At 41.5% G+C, this 25,721-nt stretch overlaps 1 protein-coding gene across 3 annotated transcripts; it reads left to right on the forward strand.

Moving 5' to 3' along the window:
• The first annotated feature begins 449 nt into the window (after positions 1-449).
• On the forward strand, positions 450-25,721 carry ttyh3b (tweety family member 3b). 3 transcript variants are annotated; one of them, XM_031288937.2, is made up of 15 exons: positions 450-979; positions 2,176-2,361; positions 9,150-9,346; positions 14,185-14,296; positions 14,392-14,612; positions 15,232-15,327; positions 15,478-15,550; positions 15,686-15,761; positions 17,500-17,555; positions 17,737-17,829; positions 18,011-18,103; positions 18,184-18,320; positions 20,207-20,380; positions 22,253-22,328; positions 23,939-25,721. In XM_031288937.2, the coding sequence occupies exons 2-15, from the start codon at positions 2,236-2,238 to the stop codon at positions 24,071-24,073; spliced, it is 1,665 nt and encodes a 554-aa protein (XP_031144797.1). In that variant the 5' UTR covers positions 450-979; positions 2,176-2,235; the 3' UTR covers positions 24,074-25,721. The 3 variants fall into 3 exon arrangements, with proteins under 3 accessions (XP_031144797.1, XP_035856746.1, XP_031144798.1); XM_036000853.1 differs by lacking the exon at positions 22,253-22,328; XM_031288938.2 differs by lacking the exon at positions 20,207-20,380 and having other exon boundaries at positions 451-979.

Genomic DNA, 25,721 nt, shown 5'->3' on the forward strand with positions numbered 1-25,721 from the left:
AGTGCCAACAGTACTCATAATGCAGAATGATTTATTTCATAATATTTATTATATTATTGGATTGGAATTATTGTTGATGCATATACAAGTAGACGAGTAAAAAATTACAATATTTGCTTTCAAAATGTAGTGGAGTAGTAGCATTAAATGGAAAAATTTAAGTTAAAAGTACCTCAAAATTGTACTTCAGTAAAGTGAGTACCACCAGTCTTTCATCACCACTGCTTGAAAGTAAAGCTCCAAATACTGTAACATGCACCACCATCATTTCAACGTTTGGGGGCGACCTCTTTGCGCATTTGCTCCCTCTTCCTCACACACACTCACACACACACACACACACACACACACACACACACACACACACACACACACACATACACATACACACTCTCTCTCTCTCTCTCTCTCTCTCTCTCTCTCTCTCTCTCTCTCTCTCGCGCGCGCGCAGAGCTGGAGCTGCCGCAAAGCCCCGTCCTCCAGGGCTTTTTTTAAACACCGTGTTTGCTTCACGCTCCAACAATTTCATCCAGTTGAACAGCCGCAGCGCTATATGCACTGAACCGACGGTCATTGTGGGAACAGCGCCGACGAGCACAAACCGTTATGGTTTAAGAAAGAAAACGACGGCATAAACTAAAAAAAAAGGGAAGATACTGTGTTGCGGGTCAACGAGTTTAACCCCTAATCTGCCGTGGCATTGTTGCTCTCGGGGAAGGCAGTCACAACAGGAGGGTGTCTCGGTGAAATGAGAGCGGACCCGGTCGGTGACCGTTATTCCGTTGTTTTCAATGTGGTTGGGATTGCAGCCGACTCGGTCGTTGCAGCTAGCTCGGTACAGCCGCGTTGATGCAGCAGCGCACGGCTGTGGTGTTCAAATCCACCACCGGATCTGGGAAGACAATAGGTGAAATATACGCCGGCCTGGACTCCCAAGACTACACTAAACGAGAGTCTGCATCCGCTTTGGCTTCGCTAGGTAAGTTTTTAACACGGTTCCTATTCCCCGTCACAGAGAGGCTTTGATGTTCACAGACATGAAGCCCTGAAGCGAATTCTTGCCGTTTCTCCTCCTCGTTGCCTTGACGACTCCGTGAGACTGCGGTAGTTTTAACGGACAAAGCAGGATAAAGCTAGCTAATCCGGTTTCTTTTCCTAACAATGTATTGACTCAACGTGTAAGAACAAATAAGGCTTGCGGCTTGAATGTGTAAGAGGATACCCTCGACTGAGTTGGTAGTGTTATGATAGTGTTAAGTCAGTATAATAGAAAGAGTCGTGCTGGCTGTGTGTTGGGTTTGATATAACGGCCATTTCACCGTCCACAACACATTTATCTCACGAAGCCTGTGTTTTGCCGTATGGGCGTAAATTGGATGATGCGAAGTAGCTGTCAGCCATGCTGTTGTCATGCAATAATTCATGTACAGTATGTCCCAATACAGTATGACCTCATAGGTTTAATATTTGCTCACAATGGGTTTTAAAATAGCATTTTAAGACAAATATATCATATAATAATAATTATAATACATTTAATGGTTTGTTGATTATGTTTGTGTATATATTTGTGATAATGACATGCTGACACTACTATTGCCCACAGTTATGATACAGGCACATTACATTAGGCTAACTACATATTACTAAGCTGTAACCCACAATACACCTGGAGCTGCAGGCTAAAGAACAAACCTATACTGTAACTGGCAAAATAATCATATTGATCTAAGTCATTATGAAGGACTTCCAGTTTCACAGAATTTCAAAGAAAACTGAAATGACTTAATATGTCATATTGCAGTGTTTTAGCCATTTAACCACACACAAAGCGGCATGTGCTAGTGTGTTTTACAACTGAAATCTCTTAAAATGATGCAAAAATAATAAACAAAATACTATGTAAAATGTGCCTTTATAATGTCAGTAATGTAATCAGTAATTACTGTAATCAGTATTTACTACACTGGAAGCAGGTTTTGATGTTTTGGTGGTAAACATTATTAGCAGCAAGGACTGTGGATACTGAACCTTTATCTTACTAAATATGTTAGGTGAAATTACATCAACACTAGTTTTTCTAGCTCTGTCTGTCATGAAAGGTGGTGTGAAAAATAGTGCATGAAGTCATTTCTGTGCCCTGTTAACCCACAACGGTCATGAATTTCTCTACAGTGTCCGTGTGAGGAATCGGTTTAGAAAGTGAAGTGACAGCGGGCAGGTAGCTGGATCAGGATGGCGGCTGTAGTGAACTACTCCCCGCCTTGGTGGGTAAATCTGCTCCACCGGTTGCCTCATTTCAACATTGAATTCCAGCTTATGAGCAGTGACTTCAGACCGGAAGACTCTGAGTACCAGAAGGTAAGACAAGTACGGGGGAATAATGACCTCCCACTCAGAATACATCATCTCCTTCATCGTGCTGCATTTCACAGCAGAGTGGCCAAGTGGTGACTGAGGCTGTCCTGCAACCTCAGAGTTGTGGGTTCCCTCTCTGCATCGATCAATGCTTTGTGTGTGTGTGTGTGTGTGTGTGTGTGTGAGAGAGAGAGAGCGAGAGAGAGAGAGAGTAATGTCCTTGAATCAAGACACTGATCCCCTACCTGCTCCATCTTTGTTATAGATAAATGTAGTGCAGAATTTATTAGTTGATTTATCGATTGTCAGGTGGTTCACAACCTTGGGGTTGGGACGCATAATGGTTGCAATATAAGTGTGAGGAATTCCAAAATTAATAGCAAGATAGGAAAGAAAAAGAAACAGCATTTGAACCACAGTTTACTTCTTTTTTTTAAATTCTCAATACTAGAGCGTCTTACCTCTTCAGGACTCAAAATGACTAATGTTAAAATGACAACAACTCCTACAAATGATCCTATACAATCTGATGAGGGGTAGCGAGTAGGCATTGCTTGCTTGGCTCTCCAAACGTCACAAAAAGTGTGGACACCAAATTGTCAATACGCAGAAAATGATCGTGCTGATAACAAGTTTGGTAATCGATTAAGAAGTTTAAGTAATTTATAATGCCAAATGCCAAATATTTTCTGGTTCCAGTTTCTTCTGCTTGTATATCATTGTGAATTTAACACATATGGGCTTTGGACTGTTGGTTGAACAAAACAAGCAATTTAAAGACACGATGGACATTCTCACTATTTCCTGACATTTTATTGGATTAATGATTAATCAATTTAAAGAAAAAAATATTAGGAACCAAAAGCAATCATTAGAAGTAGTTAAAAGCATCAAACTAATTGCAGTCGTTCTGTGATAAAACACTGACTGAGTCTGCAGCGCTGCCTTAGAGAGCAGCTCTATCTCAGAGAGGGGCTTTGGCCCAGTTTTTCTGCATTTCATTTGAATTCTCAAACAAGGTGACTTCCAGGTCTCTGCACCAGAAAACACAGCCCTGCGAACCCACACAAAGCCGAAACACATCGTTTAGAATCCCACATTTCATGGGCTGCAGTCACCCCTCAATGTAGTTTGCTGACATGTACGGAGAGAGGAGGGAGGGCGTGCAAGTTCAAGAGCTGAGCGTGGGAAGGCACCCACGGCCATGAACAAGGGAGGGAGATGGGAACTGGAGAGAGAAGCAGGGAGAGAGGAGGAGTGTGAAAGATAAAAAGAGACTGATTGGAGGCGAGATGAGAGAGAGAGAGAGAGAGAGAGAGAGAGAGAGAGAGAGAGAGAGAGAAGGCTAGATGAGCCATGGGAGGTGCTTCTAAATTGCCAAATAGCCACTTCCTGCGAGCTATTCAATGTTTCACTAAGGGCTTTTGTGAGAGTGTGTGTCAATGTGTGCGACCACTGGAATTTTAAGGACCCCCTTTTTGGACTAATTACATCCTGACATATTTTAACAGACGGGGCTGTTTCTATGTCACTGAGCATCCTGCACTATGATCATATGTTTGTTTGTACGTTATTTGTAGCAGTTGTGCATATATGTTGTATGTATACATGCCACATACAGTATGTTCACTTTCTGTGTCAGTGCGTATTTAGCACTTTGTGTTGTTTGTCGAGGTGAGGTCACAGATCTCCCTCGGGATGTGTGTGTGCATGTGTTATTGTGTGTGTGTGTGTGTGTGTGTGTGTGTGTGTGTGTGTGTGTGTGTGTGTGTGAATATAGGGGTTCTATTCAGGGTGAAATCATTAATTCTGGCTAGACGGGGGGAGGGAGGGATAGAGGGTGAGAAGAACAAGAAGAAGGAGGTTGAATTGGATTGGGGGAGGGGCAGAGGGAGGGAAAGGGGGGCTAGAGAGTGGGAAGGGGAGGGCTGTAGTCTGTTGTGAAAGAATGCTCTCTTTCTTTCTTTCTTTCTTTCTTTTTTCTTTCACTCTTTCACTGAAGCCCGTCTTTAGATTGGCTCAGTATATCTGTCTCAAAGGCTTTCATGCATCCACTCATCCAGCTGAGAAACACACACACACACACACACACACACACACACACACACACACACACACACACACACACACACTCACTCACACACACACTCACTCACACAGTGTCCTTCAGTGCACTGAGTCCGTCATCACAACACTCACACACTCCCACACAATAGAGAGAGATTCTTCTGTGTACTGTTTTTCTTTCTGATGTGATTTTGCACAGCTTCATTTGCATTCAGCTCTTGAGCTCCGAAGCTCCTCAATACTTTCTTCTCACACAGTGTCACTCACTCAATCACTCACTCACTCACTCACTCACTAATTCTATTCTATGCAGAAGTTTTTTCTGTAAAACAAACAATGAAAAACCGTTTAGGTTTTATTCACAAGAGCAGTTGGTCTCTGATGACTTTGACTTTATTTGGGATGCTGACTTCATCTCTTTTTGCAAGAAAACTGTTATTTTCCTGAGGAGCTGAAATAGGAGCTCTTAGCCTGAGGTTCTGCAAGAAATTGGAATATCTTGCGTGGCTATCTGTGTGTGTGTGTGTGTGTGTGTGTGTGTGTGTGTGTGTGTGTGTGTGTGTCCTTCTGTTTGTATTATAGTAGAATCGCAGAGTCAGCTACCAGCCACAGTAAAACAGCTGCAGAACATTACAGATGAATCATGTGACCAGTAATAACACATATTCCCAGCTGTGGAAAGTAAGTCTGTAATTGGTATGTTGAAAAGTATACTACAGTTTGCACAGTGGAAGACATTGTCTCATAGCATTTTTTTAAAGGATCAAAGTGCATCAGTATCAAACGGTGCTACTCTTGAATCTTTTTTTGTGTTTAAAATTAGAAATGTGCTTCGCTGGTTATCAAAGGCCTTTGTCTGAATACAGATTTTGCAGTTAGTGTTTTGGTTGCTCTTTGACCCAGTACAGTAATACAGGTGAAAATTAGCAGAATGTACTTGAGGTCAGTCAGCGCCTCAGGAAAGAAGTTGAGAGGATAGTAGGCTAGGCTTGACTACAGAGTAACACACAGGCAGGAAGAATGCAAGGACAACTCACTGAGGTGGAAGTGATTGATCCTGTCAGCTCAAACACACAACACGCATTTACAGGCGTGCACGTACACACACTTACATGGACAGATTGAAAGTAGATCACTGTGCCTGGGCGTTAAAACATTTAGCCCCTCCTCCAGCCTGCAAGCTGACCTCCAGTAGTGCTGATGTGCACACACTTACATCACACGCGCACACACACACACACACACACACACACACACACACACACACACACACACACACACACACACACACACATGCACAACCAAGCTCACCATGCTTATTAGTAGCTAATTGATCCAAGCTTAATCTGCTCTGATGGTTTGTCAGCCAGGCAGTTAATCTAGCGGCCATCATACACAGTGGTAGCAGAGTGAAGTGGCTGCACAGACTTGGACCTCAGTCAGATTTTAAGTTTAACATTAAGCCCATACACCAGACATCAACAGTGTTGGATCATCTGGTGTTGCTTTATATGCACACTTGTACTGACCTGATTAGTTGATTGGCAGTGTTGAGTGCCAGACACTGGTCACAGCACCTCAAATGTAAGCATTCCCTGTTTGTCTTTGTTTTATCACTGAAAATTAAGTAAATTTGTGTTTATAAGTCAGGCAAAGATCAAGCAATCACTATGGGCTTTGTGTAATTGTAATGGTCATTTACTAGAATAGCTAGAATAAAAGGTTTTCAATAAAAAAAAATAGCTCTGATTTTAATTTCTTAAAGCTGAAGGTCACATTGTTTTTGTTTTATTCGACCAAGAATGTAAAGCCCAAAGATAATAAGTTAATTATTATATATGACTAAAAAAGTGCTTGATAAATGACTGAAATGATGAATTGATTATCAAAATAGTTGGCAGTTAGTTTTCTCTTGATTGTGTGAAGTGACTAATTGATTCAGCTCCACAGTTCTCTACTCTGCTACTTCATTAATACAAATAATACGGTTTCTTTATCATATCACTGTCCTCTACATATCACTGTATCCATCATCCCATTATCACTTTTAGCATGATTTATGATAAATAGATGCCATGAAAACATCCATGGTTACATAGCGTGAGGTTTCATTCTCACTCTGCAAAGCTTAATGCATTTTCCTCTCTATGGTATTAAGCCCTAACGTTTATTTTAAAGATACAAGAGGTCAAACAATGCATTAGAGGAGAACAGAGCGCCTTGACTCTAGCACTAAGCCTATAGATAATAACATGGGATAATACCAGAGACCAGGAATCTACAGAGCTTATCTCCCCCTCCTCTCCCCTCAGGATCCTCTCCTTCCATCCTCCACTCATCTTCTTTAACCTGTTGGAGAAAAGCAGTCTGGGAAAAAGCAATCAACCGATTTCCTCTCACTCAGCCCGGCTTTACCAACTGCTTTCCCATGAGAAAATAATAATGTGGTAATGACAGAAACAGAATTGACACATAAATGCAGGCTTTTCCTTATGGTTTTTTCCTGTAGTTAGAGACCTCAGACAATAGAAGTACTTTGATGCCTCAGCAGGGACAGAGAGTTGTGGTTTGGACTGCTGTTGGAAGATTAGCCCTCTTCTCTCCCCTCAGATGTCACATTACACCACTGCAGATCACATCCAAGTATATATATCATATTGTATCCTTTCTACTGTAGTGTCCTAGTGACCCACTAGCCTGGCTGGGTTGGCTGTAGCCCTCCAGATTTGATGCAGTGCCCTTTGCTGGCCTGGTTATACGTCTGCCACAGTCCACACTTTACTTGGAAATGCTGACCGTATTAGGCTGCATTGTTTCTCAGGGTGAAAAGAGATTGGTGCCTTCGAAGACAAGCTAGTGACAGCATAACAGCTGACTCTAGTGTGACTCTGAAATTCAGGAATTTTCTAGGAAAAACAGCATGCCAAGTCAGGCTACAGATATAAGAAGCCATCTTTGACATAAGCAACAGATCACATTTTGCATTAAAAAATAAATTATTCCAAATGGAGATATCAGTGTTTTTAGCCATGTTGCAATATGGGTCAGTTGGTTGGTTGGTCTGCCATATCTCAACAATTATTAGATGGATTGCTAGGACATTTTGTACAAATATTCATGGTAGCCAGAGGATGAATTGTAATGACTTTTCTTTTTCATCAGGTCATATAGTGCTGATATGATGATGACCTGAAAGGGTTTATAACCAAATACCTGCAGAGTTAATGACATTTCCCGTCAGCTTTAGCTGTACTTTGTGTTTAGTGCTAATTAACAAAACATCATACCTGCGAAACTTGCAACCCCGGTTGCAAATGTCTACTGATTGTGACCAGTTCACTAGTTAAGTTCAGTTTTTCTTTTCCTCTTGTTTATTTAATACTTTTTCGAGGCCTGAGAAGGTAAAATGATCCAGCAATTCACAAGAAAGAAATGCAACGACCAGAGGAAAGTCAGAAAAACGACCCCTCAGATACATCTACGTACATCTTTCTACTTTTGGGGGTTCTGACTTCTAAGTTGGGACTGCGCCAGGATATTATGCTTTACTTTACCAAGATTGCATCCCTGATATAGGCTTACTTTAGGAAACATTATATTTAATGCATTTTTGAATATGATGTAAATTTTGGCACATTCACACTGGTGAATTCATTTGACACTCGTCCAATACACACGCATATTTACAGTAGAGTTGCATAAATTGCCGCAGGGGTGAGGAAATTGCTGGCTGGCGGTGAGGAAAAATCAGGTCAGCACAAAAACCAGTAGTTAAGAAGCCTGGTAAGTCGGGAAGTCTGTGAGGATCTTAGAGGTGGAGTCAGATATTGTTATCATCCATGGAGGAGTCCCCAGAATCACACTGTTGCAGTTTCTAGCAGAACGGTGGCGCAATTCCTTTTGTCTACTGTAAGTAGTCTAGCAGGTGGACATTTTGGTTTTCCAGAAACATGTCTTTGTCTCTCCAAGGTCCTGCAGTACAGTGACTTCTCCAGACACTCCCAGCTGGGAAATAACTAACATTGCTGTGTGTGTGTGTGTGTGTGTGTGTGTGTGATATAAAAAGATTTTATCAGTTCCAGGCAAATTGTTGTTACAGCCCTCATATATGTCTTCACCCGTGTCTCCCCTTTTTTGGGTTCAGTTCAGTCATCTTCTTTCACATCTTCTTCCTTTTCTGTCTCTCCAGCCTGTTCCAAATTTACCCCCCTCTCTCACTTCTCCTTCTGTCTGCCCCCACCACCCCTTCCTTCTTTTACACTTCAAAGCTTTTGGAGGGTGTGTGATCTGTGTGGTGGGTCTCTAGCGCACACAGCTCCCCAACTGCATCGCTTCCGCTCACTCCATGGAGGTGTGCGTGTTTGATGGTGTGCAAATGTGTTTTTCATGGTATCCATCAAACACCTATTTAACAGCCACTATTTTCTGGCCTCAAATAGCTGGAGAGAGGAACACAATTTGTCTATCTGTGCGTGACTGTCTGCACTGGAAAAATGAAATCATGTGGTCTGTCTTTATCTCTGGTTTCTGCTCATATCAGCTAATTTGCTTCCTGTATATCTGAGCCACTTCCTAAACTGTCCTCTGTGATGAGGACTGAATGAATCGAGCTCAAAGTTCGACAGAAAAAGTACAACATAAACTGTATATTATGACATCATAAATTGTTTGTTGCCACTAATTGTTTTTTTTCTTCTTCTTTTCTCAATCCCTCTTCTCTCTAGTCCATTTTGCTGCTTGGGGCTGTGGCGTTGCTGTGTTTGGGCCTGGACCTCCTCTTCCTCCTCTTCTACTCATTCTGGCTTTGCTGCCGGCGACGCAAGAGTGACGACTCCTCGCACTCCCACACGCACTCCCATCAGCCCAGCGCCGACTGCTGCTGCACCGCCTGGTGCGTCATCATCGCCACGCTCGTCTGCAGGTGAGAGGCCATACCATTACAGTAACACACCGTCTATACAGTCATAATAAAAATGTGTATTTAAAGGTGTTCAACCCCCTTTTCCCCTGCAATTGCTGAAACTATATGATTTGTTTTCATAACATTGCTTGAGTGAGAAAAAGGTTGATACATTTAATCATTCTCAAAGGAATTGCCCTGTAGCCTCAAGTGGGGTTTCTAACCTTTCTCTGGATTGATAGGGGAGGATTGGCACCGATTTGCTGGCTCTGTGTAACACAGCCTTAACTAACCTAAAACTGCTACTGCACAAGACACACACTATGTTTGAGTCACATAGTTACACATTTCCTTGCATTAATATAGGTTTCCTTCTACCTACTGCTGATGTGCTCTTCTGTGAGTTTTGGAAAGAATAATGGATACTAAACAGAAGTCCCCAGTCTGAGGAAACTGTATAAACATTTTCAAATGGTGTGATAATGTCAAAAACGTATTCATGCCATCAAGCAGAAAACACGACTGCTTTTGTCACTTCTTGCTTAAGCCAACATTTTGGTGATACAAAGTTTTCACTGGACAGCATCCATATGTACTTACATAAATACTGTAAATCTACCTACATTGCACCTGTCAAGTCCACTCAGTCTTCTTTAAGCAAGAAAGCCCATGTGGTGTTACCGGGAGCCAGGCAGGTGGTTACACTCTGCTCTGTGTTTATCTGACTCTGAAAGTTGTGTACACTGTGAGATCTTTCACCCAATCGACCCAGCAGCAGGCTAGAGAGTGTTTTGACCAGCGGTACTGGGCTGTGTGGACTCTGCTCTTCTTTGCACACATAGACATACAAACTATTCCTCTTTTATTTACTCCCTCATCGCTTTTCTGCCCCCCCTCTCCAGACATGTTCTCCCTCTCTTCCCCTTTTCTTCATCTCTTTTAGTCCCCTTCCGATATTTATTATTTCTCTCTGATCGTCCTTCTCCCTGGCCTAGAAAGGTTGCCATGGAGACAGAAGCAGATTTGATGCAGAGATGAGAAATGAATTATACAGTCAGGGGGAGCTATGTCTGTGTGTGTGTGTGTGTGTGTGTGTGTGTGTGTGTGTGTGTGTGTGTTGGCGTGACTCAGTGCTGAGTGTTTTTGCAGCTCTTAATATTTTATGATTAGCTATAAAATTTCTTATTGAATATTTGATATGAATCTGAGTGTGTGTGTGTGTGTTTTTTTTTTGTGTGTACGTGTCTGTGCGGGTGTGCTCATGAGATTCTTTGTCAACAATTTAATATGACATCATACATTATTTTTGGCACAACACCAACCACATGTGGACTTCCTCCATTTGTGTGCAGGTGCAGTGTGTTTGGTTTGGATAATAGAAGCTGTATCTTGTTGTCTTACATTGTTTACTATTGTGCTACATATATATATATATATATATATATATATATATATATATATATATATAGTGCTGAAAGGATCAGTTGATTAATGGGTTAGGCGATCAACAGAAAATTAATCAAAAGTTTTGATTAGGGCTGCAACTAACGATTATTTTCATAGTCGATTAATCTGTCGATTATTTTCTCGATTAATCGATTAGTTGTTTGATCTATAAAAATGTCAAAACATGGTGAAAAATGTGGATCAGTGTTTCCCAAAGCCTAAGATGATGTCCTCAAATGTCTTGTTTTGTCCAAAACTCAAAGATATTGAGTTTACTGTCACAAAGGAGAGAAGAAACTAGAAGATATTCACATTTAACGAGCTGGAATCAGAGAAATCTTATTTTTTTTAATAAAAAAATGACTCAAACGATTAATCGATTATCAAAGTAGTTGGCGATTAATTTAATAGTTGACAACTAATCGATTCATCGTTGCACCTCAAGTTTTGATTGTCAAACACTCTTTTAAGTCAATTATTAAGAAAAAGATCTTTCCAGTTTCTCAAGAATAAATTTAATTTCTGTGAGTTTCAGATAGTTGGCCACAATCAAGTAATTCTAAGATGTTGTAGGCTGTGGGAACTTATGTTTTTCTCTTTTTTTCTGACATTTTATAGGCAGAATGATTCCTTTATTATTAGCTAAAATTATCGAGAGATTACTCAGTGACAATAATAATTGTCTTTTTTTTCTCTCCCAATGCTGTTTCCTATATGTCAACTCAGAGTATCTGCCATACCAAGTACTCACGCGATACCAGTGCTCACTTTTCCCCAGATTTAAATACGATTTATCACATTGCACGGAGCTCGTTCATTTTTTATGTAAGGTGACATGAGGCCAGGGATGCTGTTGCAATCAGAACTGAAACTCGCAACTGGCTGTGACTGAATAAATGTAACTGACAGCTCTAACACTGAGACTTCTATTAAACTATTTCAAGTTATCATTCCTAAAATTTCAGTTCTGGTTAATTTGGCAACACCCATGGTTACTGTTGGTTCAAGTACGGAATTTGAATCCAGCATGGGAATGGCGGACATCCCCAGTAATGATCAAAGCTACTAAATAGAGAGGTTATTACAGAATGTAAATATGTTAATTAATTGCTGAATAAATGCCAACAATACTTAAAGGGATATTTCACCGTTGGAAAGATGAATATATCTTTTAATTGGGTCACTTATGTAGTAGAAATGTGAAATTCTTTGAGAAATTGGTGGCTTCTAGGCCGAGAACAGCCAGAAAATGTGTTTTTGGCTCATGTGGATGAAAGACGCCAAATCCCAGTTGCACTTGCTTCGATGCTTTAGTGTCTACTCCCAAGCCACGCCTACCGTTTACAGACAAACAGTGAGACAGTCAACTCAACTTTAGTGTGTTTTATTGTCATTTCAACCATATACACGAAACAACGTTTCACGTGGCTCAATTGGTTACACAATTAAAGTATATAAAAACGACATTATATAAAAACGACATACGAAACAGGCTACATTTAGTGCACACACATGATATGCTCCGTAAAGTTCAGCTAACACATAGCTACTAGCCTCAGCGCTTGGTGGGCTGTATCACCGAGTATAAAAGCACACGGGGGCAACAAGCGCACGTTAACACAGGTGCGCACCTACATAATAAGCTTTTTAAAATTGAAAATGTTCAATGTCTTATCGCGCTGATGTGACCGATCCCGACCCGAACATCATTTCTAAATATCTGTCCGAACCCGACCTGGCCCGTCGGGTACCGTCGGGTCAGGTCCCAATGGGTCCCGACGGACTCGGTTCGGGTATCCATCCTCTAGTCCACATGATACAAGCCTTCCATGACCCCCCCCCCCCACCTATGTAACTGTATGTAAGACATGTCACGTGTCATTTGGCATAGCACGGTCATAACTTGATACTGTATTTCGCTCCTCCCGAGAGTCTTTTATTCAGTTTAATTAATTTCTTGGTGTTCCGATACCTTCAATCTTATCAGGCCAGATGGCTTTCCCACAGACAGTAAGGAAGAGCAGAACACAATGCCATTCATGACCTTAAGGTCTCTACACATATTTTGGACAAAATATCCTACACTGTACAACTAATTGGGTGCTTTTATTTTGGATCAGGTTGGTTTGGACTTGAACTCATCATGGACCCAATTTTGACTGACTACAACATTTACTGTCTCATCTACTGAGCTTCAGCTGTGTGCATTTCAGTGTGCTCATTTAGGTACGGCAGAGCATTCTTAGCGTTATGATGTCAGTCCATTTCAGTGAAAAATGGACTGAAGCAGAGACTAAAGCAGTGCTCCATCTTTCTGAGTTTGCAACATTCAGAACAGGTTGCTGTTTCTCAAAGGAATAATAGTGATGTATGTGTGTTTTTCTATGTGAGTAAACACGAGTGGAGGGGGATGATTTACTGTTAGACTGAGATGACACTTTAATGTGCCTCCATGCCTCTGTCTGTTTCCCTCTGTTTTTGTCGTTTCATGTCACATGAACACATAAAGTCCACCCACACACACACACACACACACACACACACACACACACACACACACACATACACAAAGGCGTGTGTGTAAACCAGCTGTAACATAGGGGCTACTTAAGATCTAATGGGCTAGAATGAATTGCCTTAACAATGGCCATAAATTTCCCTCCACAAATCTGTCTGTTGTGTGCAGACAGAGACATCATCAATACAAAGAGTGCAGTCATACACATACATGCATACATACAGTACACAAAGAGAAAAGAGGGGGCTACAAGAGCTTTACAGGGTGAGTGAGAAAATAAGAGCATCGTGGGGAGGGGCTGTGCAGGGAAAGAGGGTTACAGTAGATGTGAAGAAATAGAGAGTGTAAAGGAGATTTCTTTGGAAGTGATTGTGTTGGGTGGACGAGGGGTTAGTTGTGGTGTGAACGTGGGGCCAGGAACCTCAGATAATCTAGCATGTGTCATGTGTGAATGTGGATGCAGAGCTGCAGAAGGATCATATTATGTGCGATCTGGTGACCCAATTGTTACATTGTGTGTGTGTGTGTGTGTGTGTGTGTGTGTGTGTGTGTGTGTGTGTGTGTGTGTGTGTGTGTGTGTGTGTGTGTGTGTGTGTGTGTGTGTGTGTGTGTGTGTGTGTGTGAATCATTCCTGGTATTGTAGTCCTGTGCCTACTGGAGGCCGGATGGTGACACCAAAGCAATGAGCTCAGCACCGCCTGTTGCTGGTTAACAGAGGAACTGCACTTGATACCTTCACTGCTGCAGTTTTGTTGTTTTTGAATGTGTGTATAAAAGGAGAAAGAAAAAAACACATTTTTGAACTCATTCACCCATATTGATTCATTTGATGCCATCTGATGGCTGAATTAATCATTGTGTTAACACTTGGCACTTCCTGTTTTCTGCCTCCCAGCGCTGGCATTGCTGTAGGATTCTACGGAAATGGGGAGTCGAGTGATGGGGCCAATCGTTTGGCGTACTCCCTCCGTCATGCCAACCGCACCGTGTCAGGGGTGGAGAAACTGGTGAGTAACCTGTTGTATCCTTACATTTATTTTTCTCAGGATTAAGGGATTCATGGCAGTTTTAAGGTTAATTTCTCTTTCCTGTTAATGTCCAGGTGTCAGACAGTGCCCTAGCCTTAAACCAGACAGTGGAGGAGAACTTAGTCCAGTTGGAGACAGCTTTCCAGGAGCAGACAGACTACGTGTCCATCGTCCAAAAGCTGCAGGGACAGCTGGACGAGCTGGTAAGGCTGATGGTGGATATTCCCTTCTGGTCCAATACTGAAGTTTCCCTGGAGGACTTGGCCCGCAAGACGGAAGCTTTTGATTTTTACAGGTCAGTACTAACAACTAATGCTATGTGTTTGTAAAGCAAAAAGTATCTGCTGGATTGAACTGAAAACTGATCTGTTCAGGGGGAATTCAACAAAGTTACGGTATGATGTTTTTATATTACAATGCATCCAGTATTATACCACGGTTTTTGCTAAGGCAGGGCAGCTTTATTTGTATAGCACATTTCAGCAACAAGGCAATTCAAAGTGCTTTACATGAAACATGAAAGATCAGTTTAAAACAGTTAAAAATAGAAAACACCTTAAATAGAATAAGACAGATATGAAATACAAGAATAAAAGTTAAAGTGCGGTATACGAAATGAACAATTATTTAAAGAAGCATAACAAAAGAAGTCTTCAGCAGATGGAAAATCATTTCAGACTGGCTGGAGGGTGCAAGGTAAAACCATTAAAATGTACAGCTCTAGCCATGATCTAATTGTGACCCTGGTATATGGGAAATGTCCTTCATGGTGTGTGTTAAAGGATTCATTTGCTCAGTCCCAAAAGACTACCACCCTCTACTTTATGGCCGATGTGTTTTTCTTCTTTGTAGTGTATTATGGAATATCCCCTATTTGTATGAAACACTGTGGTTGTACATATGTATGTTTACAGGTGGCTGGGGTACCTTAGCCTGCTGCTGTTTGATGTACTCATTTGTCTTCTGGTGCTCTTCGGCCTTATACGCAACTCTAGAGGCACTCTGATAGGGTAAGCTACTTCACATCATACCCCAAACGTTGCTCCTACTGGATGAGCCAAATCCTTTCTAGACTCTGAATCTGTGTCTGTTAAAACTGTGTAATGCAAGTCATGTCGGTTAGCTGAATCTTTAAAAATATGTATTCGTGTGTCCTTCAGAGTGTGTCTGCTGGGGGTTTTGACTCTGATAATCAGCTGGGGGTCTCTCGGCCTGGAACTGGCTGTCGCTGCTGTAAGTGTAACCATGGCAACATCGCAGAGCTCTCTGGCTCTGCAATGATGTAATCTTTTCTCAGTGCTCGAGCGCGTGTGTTCAGCATGGATGTAACTTTAACCTGATGTGTAATGTGTGTTTACCCTCTTACAGTCAGCCAGCGACTTCTGCGTTTCCCCGGATACCTACATCACCACGATAACCAAGGAAAATGCTGTCATCAACCAAGGTATGCAGACAAGAAAATACAGAACCAGTGAACTAAGGTTTCTAAGGTTTTTGTACTAGAAAACACTGTTTCCAAAACTTTTAGGCTTGTGAATGGTAAAATGTCCATTTGTTGTGAGCACTTAGATAGATACAGTGCTCAGCATAAATGAGTACACATATGCTAAATTTGACTAATAAGAGGAATAAAAAATCATCTTTTGGAAATTGAACTTAATGCCTTAATTAAAAAAATGAGGAAAAATCCAACCTTTAAGGACACCAATTTTCTTTGTGAATGAATAATGTATCATAAATAAATGTTCCTCCTTAAAATACAGTGGGCATAAGTGAGTACACCCCTATGTTAAATTCCCTTATTTAAATTACATTATTCATTCACAAAGAAAATTGGTGTCCTTAAAGGTTGGATTTTTCCTCATTTTTTAATTAAGGCATTAAGATCAATTTCTAAAAGATGATTTTTTTATTCCTCTTTTTAGTCAAATTAGCATGGGTGTCCTAATTTATGCTGAGCACATAGATAGATAGATAGATAGATAGATAGCACTTCAACCAAAAGACTACACATTTTATAATGTGTGATTGGTAGTGATATTTATAATACTGGAATTTGAAGAATGATGGATTAAGATAGGAGTGGTCAATGGACTTAGCCTGGGAAAACCCTGACGAACTTCCGGCAAATTTGAGATTTGCTCTGCAAGTCAGTCTGGCCAAGAGCCCATTTAAGCCCATTTCCAATTTTTCCAAATCGAGGCACCAATCACAACCGTTGAGGCGGGCTTTACACGATGACGATAGCGCAGCGACGGCGAGCAGCTTTTTGTCTACATTCAACATAGCGGCCACCGAAACGCAGCAACCCGTTGATGCCGCTGTAGCTGTTACGTCACCCGGATAGTTGGTCTGATTGGTTGAAGGAGTATCCAATTGCCAGAGGCATTTGAGCGGCGTCCGTTGGTGATGCCCCTTTGGAAATGAACTGTGAATGAAGCTTGCCCAGACCCACTCTCATTTACAACTGAGAAGGGTCTGGTGTCAACCAGGCTACAATGGACTGCTCATAGGCAGATAATGTAGGTTGACAAATAAGCAGAAAGATTTTTAGTATTCACACTGACAGTTGAATCTCACCCTGACATGTCGCTTCTATTTTAAGAAACAAGTGTGTGCGTTGTAGTGTATCCAAGGGGATTGTGTTTGACTGACACTGTGGTATCTAAAAGCTCTTACTCTCTCTCTGCTGACTGCAGTGCATCAGCAATCCTACACGCTCCCCCAGCTCGCTCTTCCTCCTGCCTCTCCTGAATGTGAAAAAAAAAATTTAATAATCGTCAGAGCACATTTTGGCTTTTTCACTTAGGATCATTATCTGATTTGTTCTCTCTCTTCATCCTTTTATATCCCTCTTTACCTCTCAATTGCTCCCTTTCTTCCTCTCCCTGCCTCACTTCTCTCTTTGCACTCATCTAATGAATTCTGTTGTCTGTCAGTTGTTTCCGCTCTGTAGAGCACAGATGTTGCCTCTGTAACACACACACACACACACACACACACACACACACACAATTCTGCCTGAGTAATACTGCTAACAAGCCTCCATAGAGAGATTGTAGGCTTAGAATGTCTTAATACATACTGTGATAGTGTTTGCCTTTCGTTCATTAAACTCTATATTTTAAATGTACTGTATGTATAAGTATTCTGTTGACATGTATTTATTGATGAATTCCCAGATATTCTGCAGTATTACCTGAGGTGCAGCCCTGGCCAAATTAACCCCTTTCAGCAGGTAACTTCACCCTCTTGTTGAAGTTATTCTTTTGCTCTTTTTTTTTATTTCTCTTTGGTTCCATTATTGTAGGTGATTTACCTTCTTAAACCTGTAAAGCAATCAAATAACCCAAATATATATTTGTGTCTGTGTTTTTTTCCCCATTTTTGTCTCTTGTGTCTCTCTGTATGTTTTGTAGAGGCTGTCAGGGAGTCACAAAGCATTGGTGGAGATGCAGGATGATGTGGCAGAGCTACTGAGATCAGCAACACGTGACCATGCCAACACCAAGGTGTGTGTGCAATGATCTGTAGGTCTTTATTTTTACGGATGAGTGGATTTGCGTTAGTGGGAGTGTGATAAAAGTGGCGGTTACGAAAGTGCCACGTGTTTATCTGCTGTGTTGAGGACGTACATGAAGGCGGATATCCATATTTGAGCACGCGAGTGTAACCTTTGCTTCTTGTGTGCAGGGGAGTCTGGAGCAAATCCAGTCTGTACTGAATTCCACCGAGGTTGGTCTTCACCAGCTGACTGCTCTGGTCGACTGCCGCAGCCTACACATGGTGAGTCACTTTGTGTTAGAAGAGAAAACTCCTCAAATCCAAGACTTTCTTCACAACTGACTCCTCTCCTCTCCGTGTAGGACTACGTTCAGGCATTGACTGGGCTGTGTTATGACGGGGTGGAGGGTGTCATCTACCTGGTTCTCTTCTCCTTTGTCACTGCTCTGATGTTCTCCTCCATTGTGTGCAGTGTGCCACATACCTGGCCTGGCAAGAGGTAACACACACACATACAGTCTCTCTCACAAACACGCAAGACTCGCACAAGCATTTACATTTCAAAATCTATCTCTTTAGTTAATCTGTGCACTAACAGCTAACATGTTAACTTGTTCTAACTTCGTAATTGTTTAACTAAATTCATCTTATGACCTGAAAACAGTGGAAAAGACCCATAAAGAATCTACTCGGTGCCCATGCATGTCATTCTTTAAGTGTTTTTGCCTCCTGGGCTGTTGTATCCTTCCATACGTCTTCTTGCCTGTCTTTGCATCTATCCCGTTTTGTTTATTTTATTGTTTGCCGTTAGCAGTGCCAGTCTGGCTTATTGTTTGTTTCTATGTTTGTACTTATCTCTCATTTTCTTTTCTCCGCTGTGGACTTGGAGCAACCAGTGTTGTGTTAGATTGTGTGTCACCACGTTTTTTTTTTCTGTGCCCCACTTCCTCCTTCTGTTCCGTCCCTTCCTCCTCTCTCCCTGTCCTGATTTGGAAACGCTTTGGGCTTCAGCGAATGATGGTGGATATCAAGGACATTAAATGACCCTATGGTCCGATAAACGGCCCGTCCAAATAGCCATTCAAACAAACAAATAATTATCAATGCAAAGAGCTCTAGACTATACATGCAGTAACGAGTTTCACTCTGGTGAACGATTTGAATTATGAAAGAGCTGTGCCATAATAGTGGTGTTTTACGCTTGTTTGTTGGGTGTGAATTAACAGCAATGCTAATGCATGGCCCAGCAGGTATTAAACAATAATCCACAATGGCCCAGAATTTAGCAAGAATAACTGCTCATGGGGTTGGTTGCATATTAGGCTGACTGTGCTGCAACTGCAGTGTCTGTTTGATGGACTGCACAGCTTAGCTCTTTTTTGGTTGCCTGAGTGAAATACCTCCATCTTGTGGCCACTCAATGCAGTAACTACTGTTGTGCCTCATGTCTCTGTTGACATACTGTAGCGCCCTGCTAAATAACAGTGTGTAAACAGTATGTGCTTCATACAGCTCCCTCCCTCTTTACTTCTTTGAAACATTAGCAGCCTGATGCGACTTGTTAGTGTGTAGATAGCTGGTATAGGCTTCCAAAAAATAACAAAGAAGACAAAAATACATAGTCTTGATAGTAGGGGCTTGTACATGTATTTTGTGGTTGACCCATGCGTTGTAGAAGCCAGTACATTTCTGTAGCCAGAGATCCAACTTCCAAATCAGCACATATCTTATTTGATGCCTCATTCTGTTACGTTGCTGGCCGTTTTACATTTTTGACCATTTTATGTCTGAAAATGGTTTGCCCAAACCAGCCATGTTATCTCCTTTTTTCCCTGATGTTTTTGCTTTAAGTTTTATGGGGCACTCAGTGATGCATGAAGTACTTGAAAGAAATGGATTTTTTAAATTTAAAATGGACAGTAATTATCAGTAGCGAATCCTCTATGTCAAAAGAGGATGACTGCATGAAGAAAATGTCTGCATGTTTCTACATATTAAGAGAACTTTGAGGATATGGAAGAGTCTACTATCTTCATACAGTTCAATATTATGTAACCCAAGAAAAAACAGCTTCATGGGTCCACTCTGGGCTGTGTAGTAATGTTAGAGACCCCACTGTACTTGTAGTGGACCTGTTTTGTAGATGAATGCTGCCCATGTTCCTTTTCTTCTTGTTCAGCTGCTTTGGTGCTGAAGGCATGGCCTTACCCAGTCTTTTGTATCAGGGGACTCCACATAGTACAAGTACACCTTCCCCTCTCCTAACCTCCTCTTCAACCACTTGTTTACACTCTGTTGTCTCTCTCGGATCTCCCTCCCCTCTACCTTTTCCCCTCCTATCCATCATGCCCTCTCGTGCCCTGCCCTTACCCTGACCAATTGAAGGACGGATGAGGAAGACGGAGAGGATGAGTCGGGTGCCTCACGGGGCGGTGTGCACGATAACCTGTACCGCGTTCACATGCCCAGTCTCTACAGCTGTGGCTCCAGCTACGGTAGCGAAGCTAGCCTGCCCGCTACAGCCCACACTGTCAGCAATGCCCCCGTCACTGAATACATGTGAGTTAGCACCCACCGCTAGCTAGAGGCTAGCAGGATCAATACACTGCCTGCCATAGGTAGCTGATGCTTGCCCCCCCTCCCCCCGTGACCCAGACTAGCAGCATAGCAACTCTCACTGCTTGCAGTATGATAAATTAGAATAGCTAGTTTTTGCTCTGTATGGCTCGCATGTCCCTCGTGACACATTGTCAGCAATATTTCTCTCAGTAAATTACATCTCTTTACTAGCTTTCCCTTTATTGCTGATAGAAAAATTGCTGCCTGCTGTATCAGCCAGCCATCCAGTTTCAGTCCACAATGTTAGCAGAAAACCTGTTAAAAGAGAATTCTCACTCGCCATAGTATAAGTTAATACTTTCACCCTGCTTGCTACGTGTTACAGTTTGCCAAAGGACTGCTTGCTCTGAATACAACAAATAATAGAGAAGAGAAATAAGCATATATACCTCTAGTCTGCCACTGCTTGCTACTATTTTAGCTGTAAGCTAATTAAGTTCAATGTGGACATTTTTTTAATTCTGCAGAAATAAGAAATGACAGTACAGTACCTGTATTATGCAGTATTGTGAGTTTTTTTGGACCATTAAAGGACCATGTTTTTCATGTTTTGGGCCATTAATAAATCCTGTATGCTTAACAATACCGACTATGTTTCAAAGCATACAGTAGGGTTTTTAGAGGGATTTATTTCCTTTCACATAGCCAGTCAGTTTTGGTCCATACCAGAATAGTTTGAGATTTGACACTTGCCTGAGATATGTAGCTAATCCCTTAAAGTGAATATTAGCTTTTTTAGTCAAATTTAAGCTATCATTGCATGATTATACAGTTGTGAGCATATTTATTTTTTCCTTATCATGCTTGTGGAATCTGACATTCAAGAACAATAGTCAGCTGCCAGCAGCAAGACTACCAGCTGCCAAAGGACCAGATTAACATAATCTTTGGAAATCAGCTCAATAACATACAGTAGACCTATACTTTGGAAAATGGTTTGGCAGTAATGTCAACTATACATTTATAGTTAATGGACCAAAACATAGAAAACCACTTATTTGTCCTTTAAGTACAACAATCTTATTTTTTTTTTAAATTTTAAACTGAAACAGAGCTTTAAATACTGAACAATGATTAATGTGTGTTTATGTCAAGCTACCTGGGTACAAATACGTTTTACTAGTTTAAAAACTTTGGACTGTTTTAGGTCATTTTAATTTATTTTCCTTGTGGGAACTCTCCCGTACGTATGTCTTTGCATTAATACTGTAAGTTGAACCATGTTCCTTCAGTTTTTTTCAGACATTCATTATCTACCTAAGGTGTAAAGGAGTCTGACTGTCAACATCAGTGATCAGTTGTGCTGTTGTACATAAAATACAAGAGATCATAGAGATAGCCCTTATTTGACTCGCTTTTAAATTGTGCTTGCAAGGGACATTTGAAGCTTAATGAAAGAATATTTTATGTTTGAGTCGTCTTTTTTTAATCCTTTAATAGTTACAAATTACCAATATATACTTTTTTTTTTACAATTTGTGCCTAAGACCAGTTTCCTGTGGGTACACACTCACACTGATAAAAGTACTATTTTACTGAGCCAGTGTCCCATTGTTAGACTAAATGTTTGTCTTTTGTGCATTGTTAGGAAGGAATGTTAACTGTGTTGGACTGTGGCAGAGGTGTTTAACCCCTGGCTATGTAGTACCACCAAGCTTAAGTTCCTGACTTGTAATTACTGAGGCCATTTGTCAGAGAGTCATTAAGTCGTAATCTTGAGCAGACCACAGATGGACAAAAGATCAACGGCTCAACAACTGAGCACCAGTGGCAGGGTGACCACATGCAGTAACCTCTTATTCTATAATGCAGGAGCCAGAACGCAAACTTTCAGAACCCTCGGTGTGAGAACACCCCCTTGATTGGCAGGGAGTCCCCTCCACCCTCTGTAAGTGCACACTTTCTAGAACACACTCTCCCTCCACTATCTTCCAATACCCACAGTGCAGCTGGGAAATATTCAAAAACCGCAGAACCCACAGAGATGGCTTTTTTTTAAATATAATTTAAGAATGTAACGAAGGATGCATGGTGTTGATAAATGCTTTATATGTCTGATGTTTTTATGGCGTGCCAGTGTGGATATTGGAAGGTAGCCCCCTATCCCTACACCACTGCAAGTGTCCTCTGTGCTCAAACTAGACCGTGATCATGGATCGCCTTTATGAAGGTCATTTTGGCAGCCTGGGATAACTGGAAGTTTGAAAAGAAGTCTGTTGGTAGTAGGATTTGCACTTGCATCAAAAGAGACGCTTGCCTCTTTTTTTTTTGTTTTTTGTTAGACACAAAGTTGTCCTCTATTTCTGATGTAAAACGTCTGGTTGGTTGTGAGGAGAACTTGTAGACCACGTGACAACAGATGACCAGTTCAGAGACATCATTGAGAGAACCTCTTGGGATTTTTCTAATATTTAGAACTGTAGTACATCAACCTTTTATCTTCAACACCAGATATTCTGGCTTTGACAAGGTGCTGCTGGGCCTGTAGTTGTGGATGTTGTTCCATGCAGTATCAAGTGTATACATTTGGGGCTACAATACTGTGAACTGACACAATTTAATCCACAAATCTAGCAATTATTACTTCATGTCAACTGGCCGTACCCTGCAGTAAAGATGAAAGATATTAGATTTTGAGCCCAAACCTCTAAACTTCCTGCTCCCCCTCCCCCCCCCCCCCCCCCTTCCCTGTTCCCACAGTGTGTCTATGTGTGCATTTTCTTGTCGAGGTGTATGTGTCCTCTGTTTCTGTGCCCCCTCACCCTTCACCATTAAACAGTGACAGGAGCACACGTTTCCCACCTCCACTGTTGAACTGTAGTGCCCACCAAAATGGCCACGATTTGTCATTCTTAGGCAGGGCTGTCGACCCGGCTGCTGCCCAGAGTGCTCACCCATCATCAGCGTCTGCAGTGATGTGGAAACCAGACCTCCGACAGTAACTAGCTAGCTGCTCACAAGAGACCACTAACTCATACCAGGCTAACCTACTACATCAGAACTAGAGCACTAACTACAACAACAACAACAACTGACAAAATGGACCACATCTGCTAATTTACAATAACATCATCCAGACCTAATCAGCTGTTAATAAATAAATAACAAATGACTGTTGTATCAAACCCCCGGCTGTCCAAATGACTGGTCAAAGAATTTCTGCTGTACCTGTTTGTGTCTGTTTACCTCACACGTCGTAATCCTATCTATCTATCTATCTATCTATCTATCTATCTATCTATCTATTTGTCTGTCTGTCACAACCATTCACATCTAACTGAGACTGTTTCTACAATCATTATTGTATTCTTCAGTTTAAATAAGGCTGGATCATAATCTATACATGTTTTCCTCTTCTCTCCTGCTTCTAATTGTATCCCACTTCAATTTCTCCCTCTGGTTGTCTTCTTCCCTGACATATTTCCCTCTGTCACCCACCTCTTCCTCTACTCCACCTCTATCACCTCCTTTTGTTCTCACTGTCCTCAATCTGTTCAGTACACCTCCAGTATGAGAGCAAAGTACCTGGCTACCAACCGACCGGACCAGAACCGACGCTCCGTTCCCAACGACCAACTGGACCCAGCTAGCCGGGCTCACCCCACTGCCCGACCACAGTCCTCAGTCCACTAGAAACTGTCCACAGAACTGCAACAGTCCACCCCAGTACTGCCTAAATCCAGTTTTCACAGCCAATAACAATAATAATATCCAACGCAGCATTTAAAGCACCAACAGGACCCACTGAATTACACCGACTGGTTCACCAGAAACAACACAGCAAGTCAGAACTCATCAACCAAGCACCTCAGCAAAGGACTGCACTTTGAAGATCGACTTCTACTTCGCACCCAAAATTATCCAAAAGAAAATTTGTACTCCTCTTCTTAGTGGACACACACACACACACCCCAAGCTGCTTGTTCCTCCACTGCTGTGATGGATCAGCCCACATACTCACAATGCACAGCAACTAAAGCGCCTTGGCTCTGTCTCCAGTTTCTTCTACTACTTTTCAGATCTCTACCCCTCCACTGGGATCCGTACACTGTCCTCCAGTGGATACAGCTCTCACTACTCAATCCCATGAGACTTTTACATTCAGACCACACACACACACACACACACACACACACACACACACACACACACACACACACACACGCACACACACACACACACACACACACACACACACACACACACACTGTACAGACCTGTAAATAGTAAACGTGTGCTTTACTCTGATTTCATGAGAAGTGGACTGTTGAATCATTACTGGTAATGTGGTGTGCTGTGTGTTTATCATGGAACCTTTTGCTGTATCTCTCATATAAACACACACACACACACACACATATACACACATACACATATACACATAGACGGACACATCTGTATAAATAATAAGCCAGTGAATTAGAAAGCCATGTTTAGATAAGAACAGTACCACCACATCCTCTTTAGCTTAACATTGTCGTCTAACTAGGACTTGAATCGTGAGCTCGAAAAGTGTGTCCACATCTCTTTCTGTATTTGTTTACATGCACATACAGTACACATGTCGATTAAGGCATTTTTAACATGAGCCAGGAATCCTGTTGTGGAATAACTAACTGTTTCGAATTTTGGGGATTGAAGCGAGAGACAAAGGACATGAAAAGGCTCAACCTGTGCCAAAAAAACTGAATAATGAGGGATGCCTGATTCTCTCCTCTTCTTCTACTGCCTCCACGTCTCAAAAAAGGGGAAAAAGAACTTGGAATCGTGGAATGTTTTCCCGACTGTAAATAAAAAGGGAACGGTAAAGACACTTGAAAAAGGAAAACGATGGACAGAAATCAGTTAAGACTCACTGAAAATTGCGACTACACATTTGCCAGGTGCTATGTAAGCCAGTCAAGATCCCAGAAGACGATCAGGACTGAGGAGGGACAGAAACGTTCTTTTTTTTTTTTTTTTTTTTTTTTTTTATTACTTTAATGTTTTGTTTCCATTCAGGGATGTGATCAGGAACATAAAAAGCAGTAAAAATAAAACAGCTTTCCATCATTACCGAAAGGAAGTTGTGTCCCGAGTCCTGAAAAAAAGTCATGTCCCTAATAAATAATGTTACATAAAAGTGTTTCAAAATGAAGGAAAGTGGGTGTTTTTTATGTTTTATCATAAGCTGAATTCAGGATGTGATACTGTGACCAAGTAGTATTCTGTTTCTTCTTCTATACTGTTTTTTTCTCTCTTCCTGTGCTTTTATTTTGGTAACTGGTGATCTTGGATCTAC

The sequence above is a fragment of the Sander lucioperca genome, chromosome 4, assembly GCF_008315115.2.
Source record: "Sander lucioperca isolate FBNREF2018 chromosome 4, SLUC_FBN_1.2, whole genome shotgun sequence".
Lineage (NCBI taxonomy): Eukaryota > Metazoa > Chordata > Actinopteri > Perciformes > Percidae > Sander > Sander lucioperca.

What these genes read in the sequence shown, in the direction of transcription:
- ttyh3b (XM_031288937.2), top strand. Translation starts at nt 2,236, where the DNA reads ATGGCGGCTGTAGTGAACTACTCCCCGCCTTGGTGGGTAAATCTGCTC. An exon ending in GTGACCATGCCAACACCAAG is followed by an intron (nt 17,830 to 18,010) that starts GTGTGTGTGCAA and finishes TCTTGTGTGCAG; the next exon opens with GGGAGTCTGGAGCAAATCCA. An exon ending in CATACCTGGCCTGGCAAGAG is followed by an intron (nt 18,321 to 20,206) that starts GTAACACACACA and finishes GACCAATTGAAG; the next exon opens with GACGGATGAGGAAGACGGAG.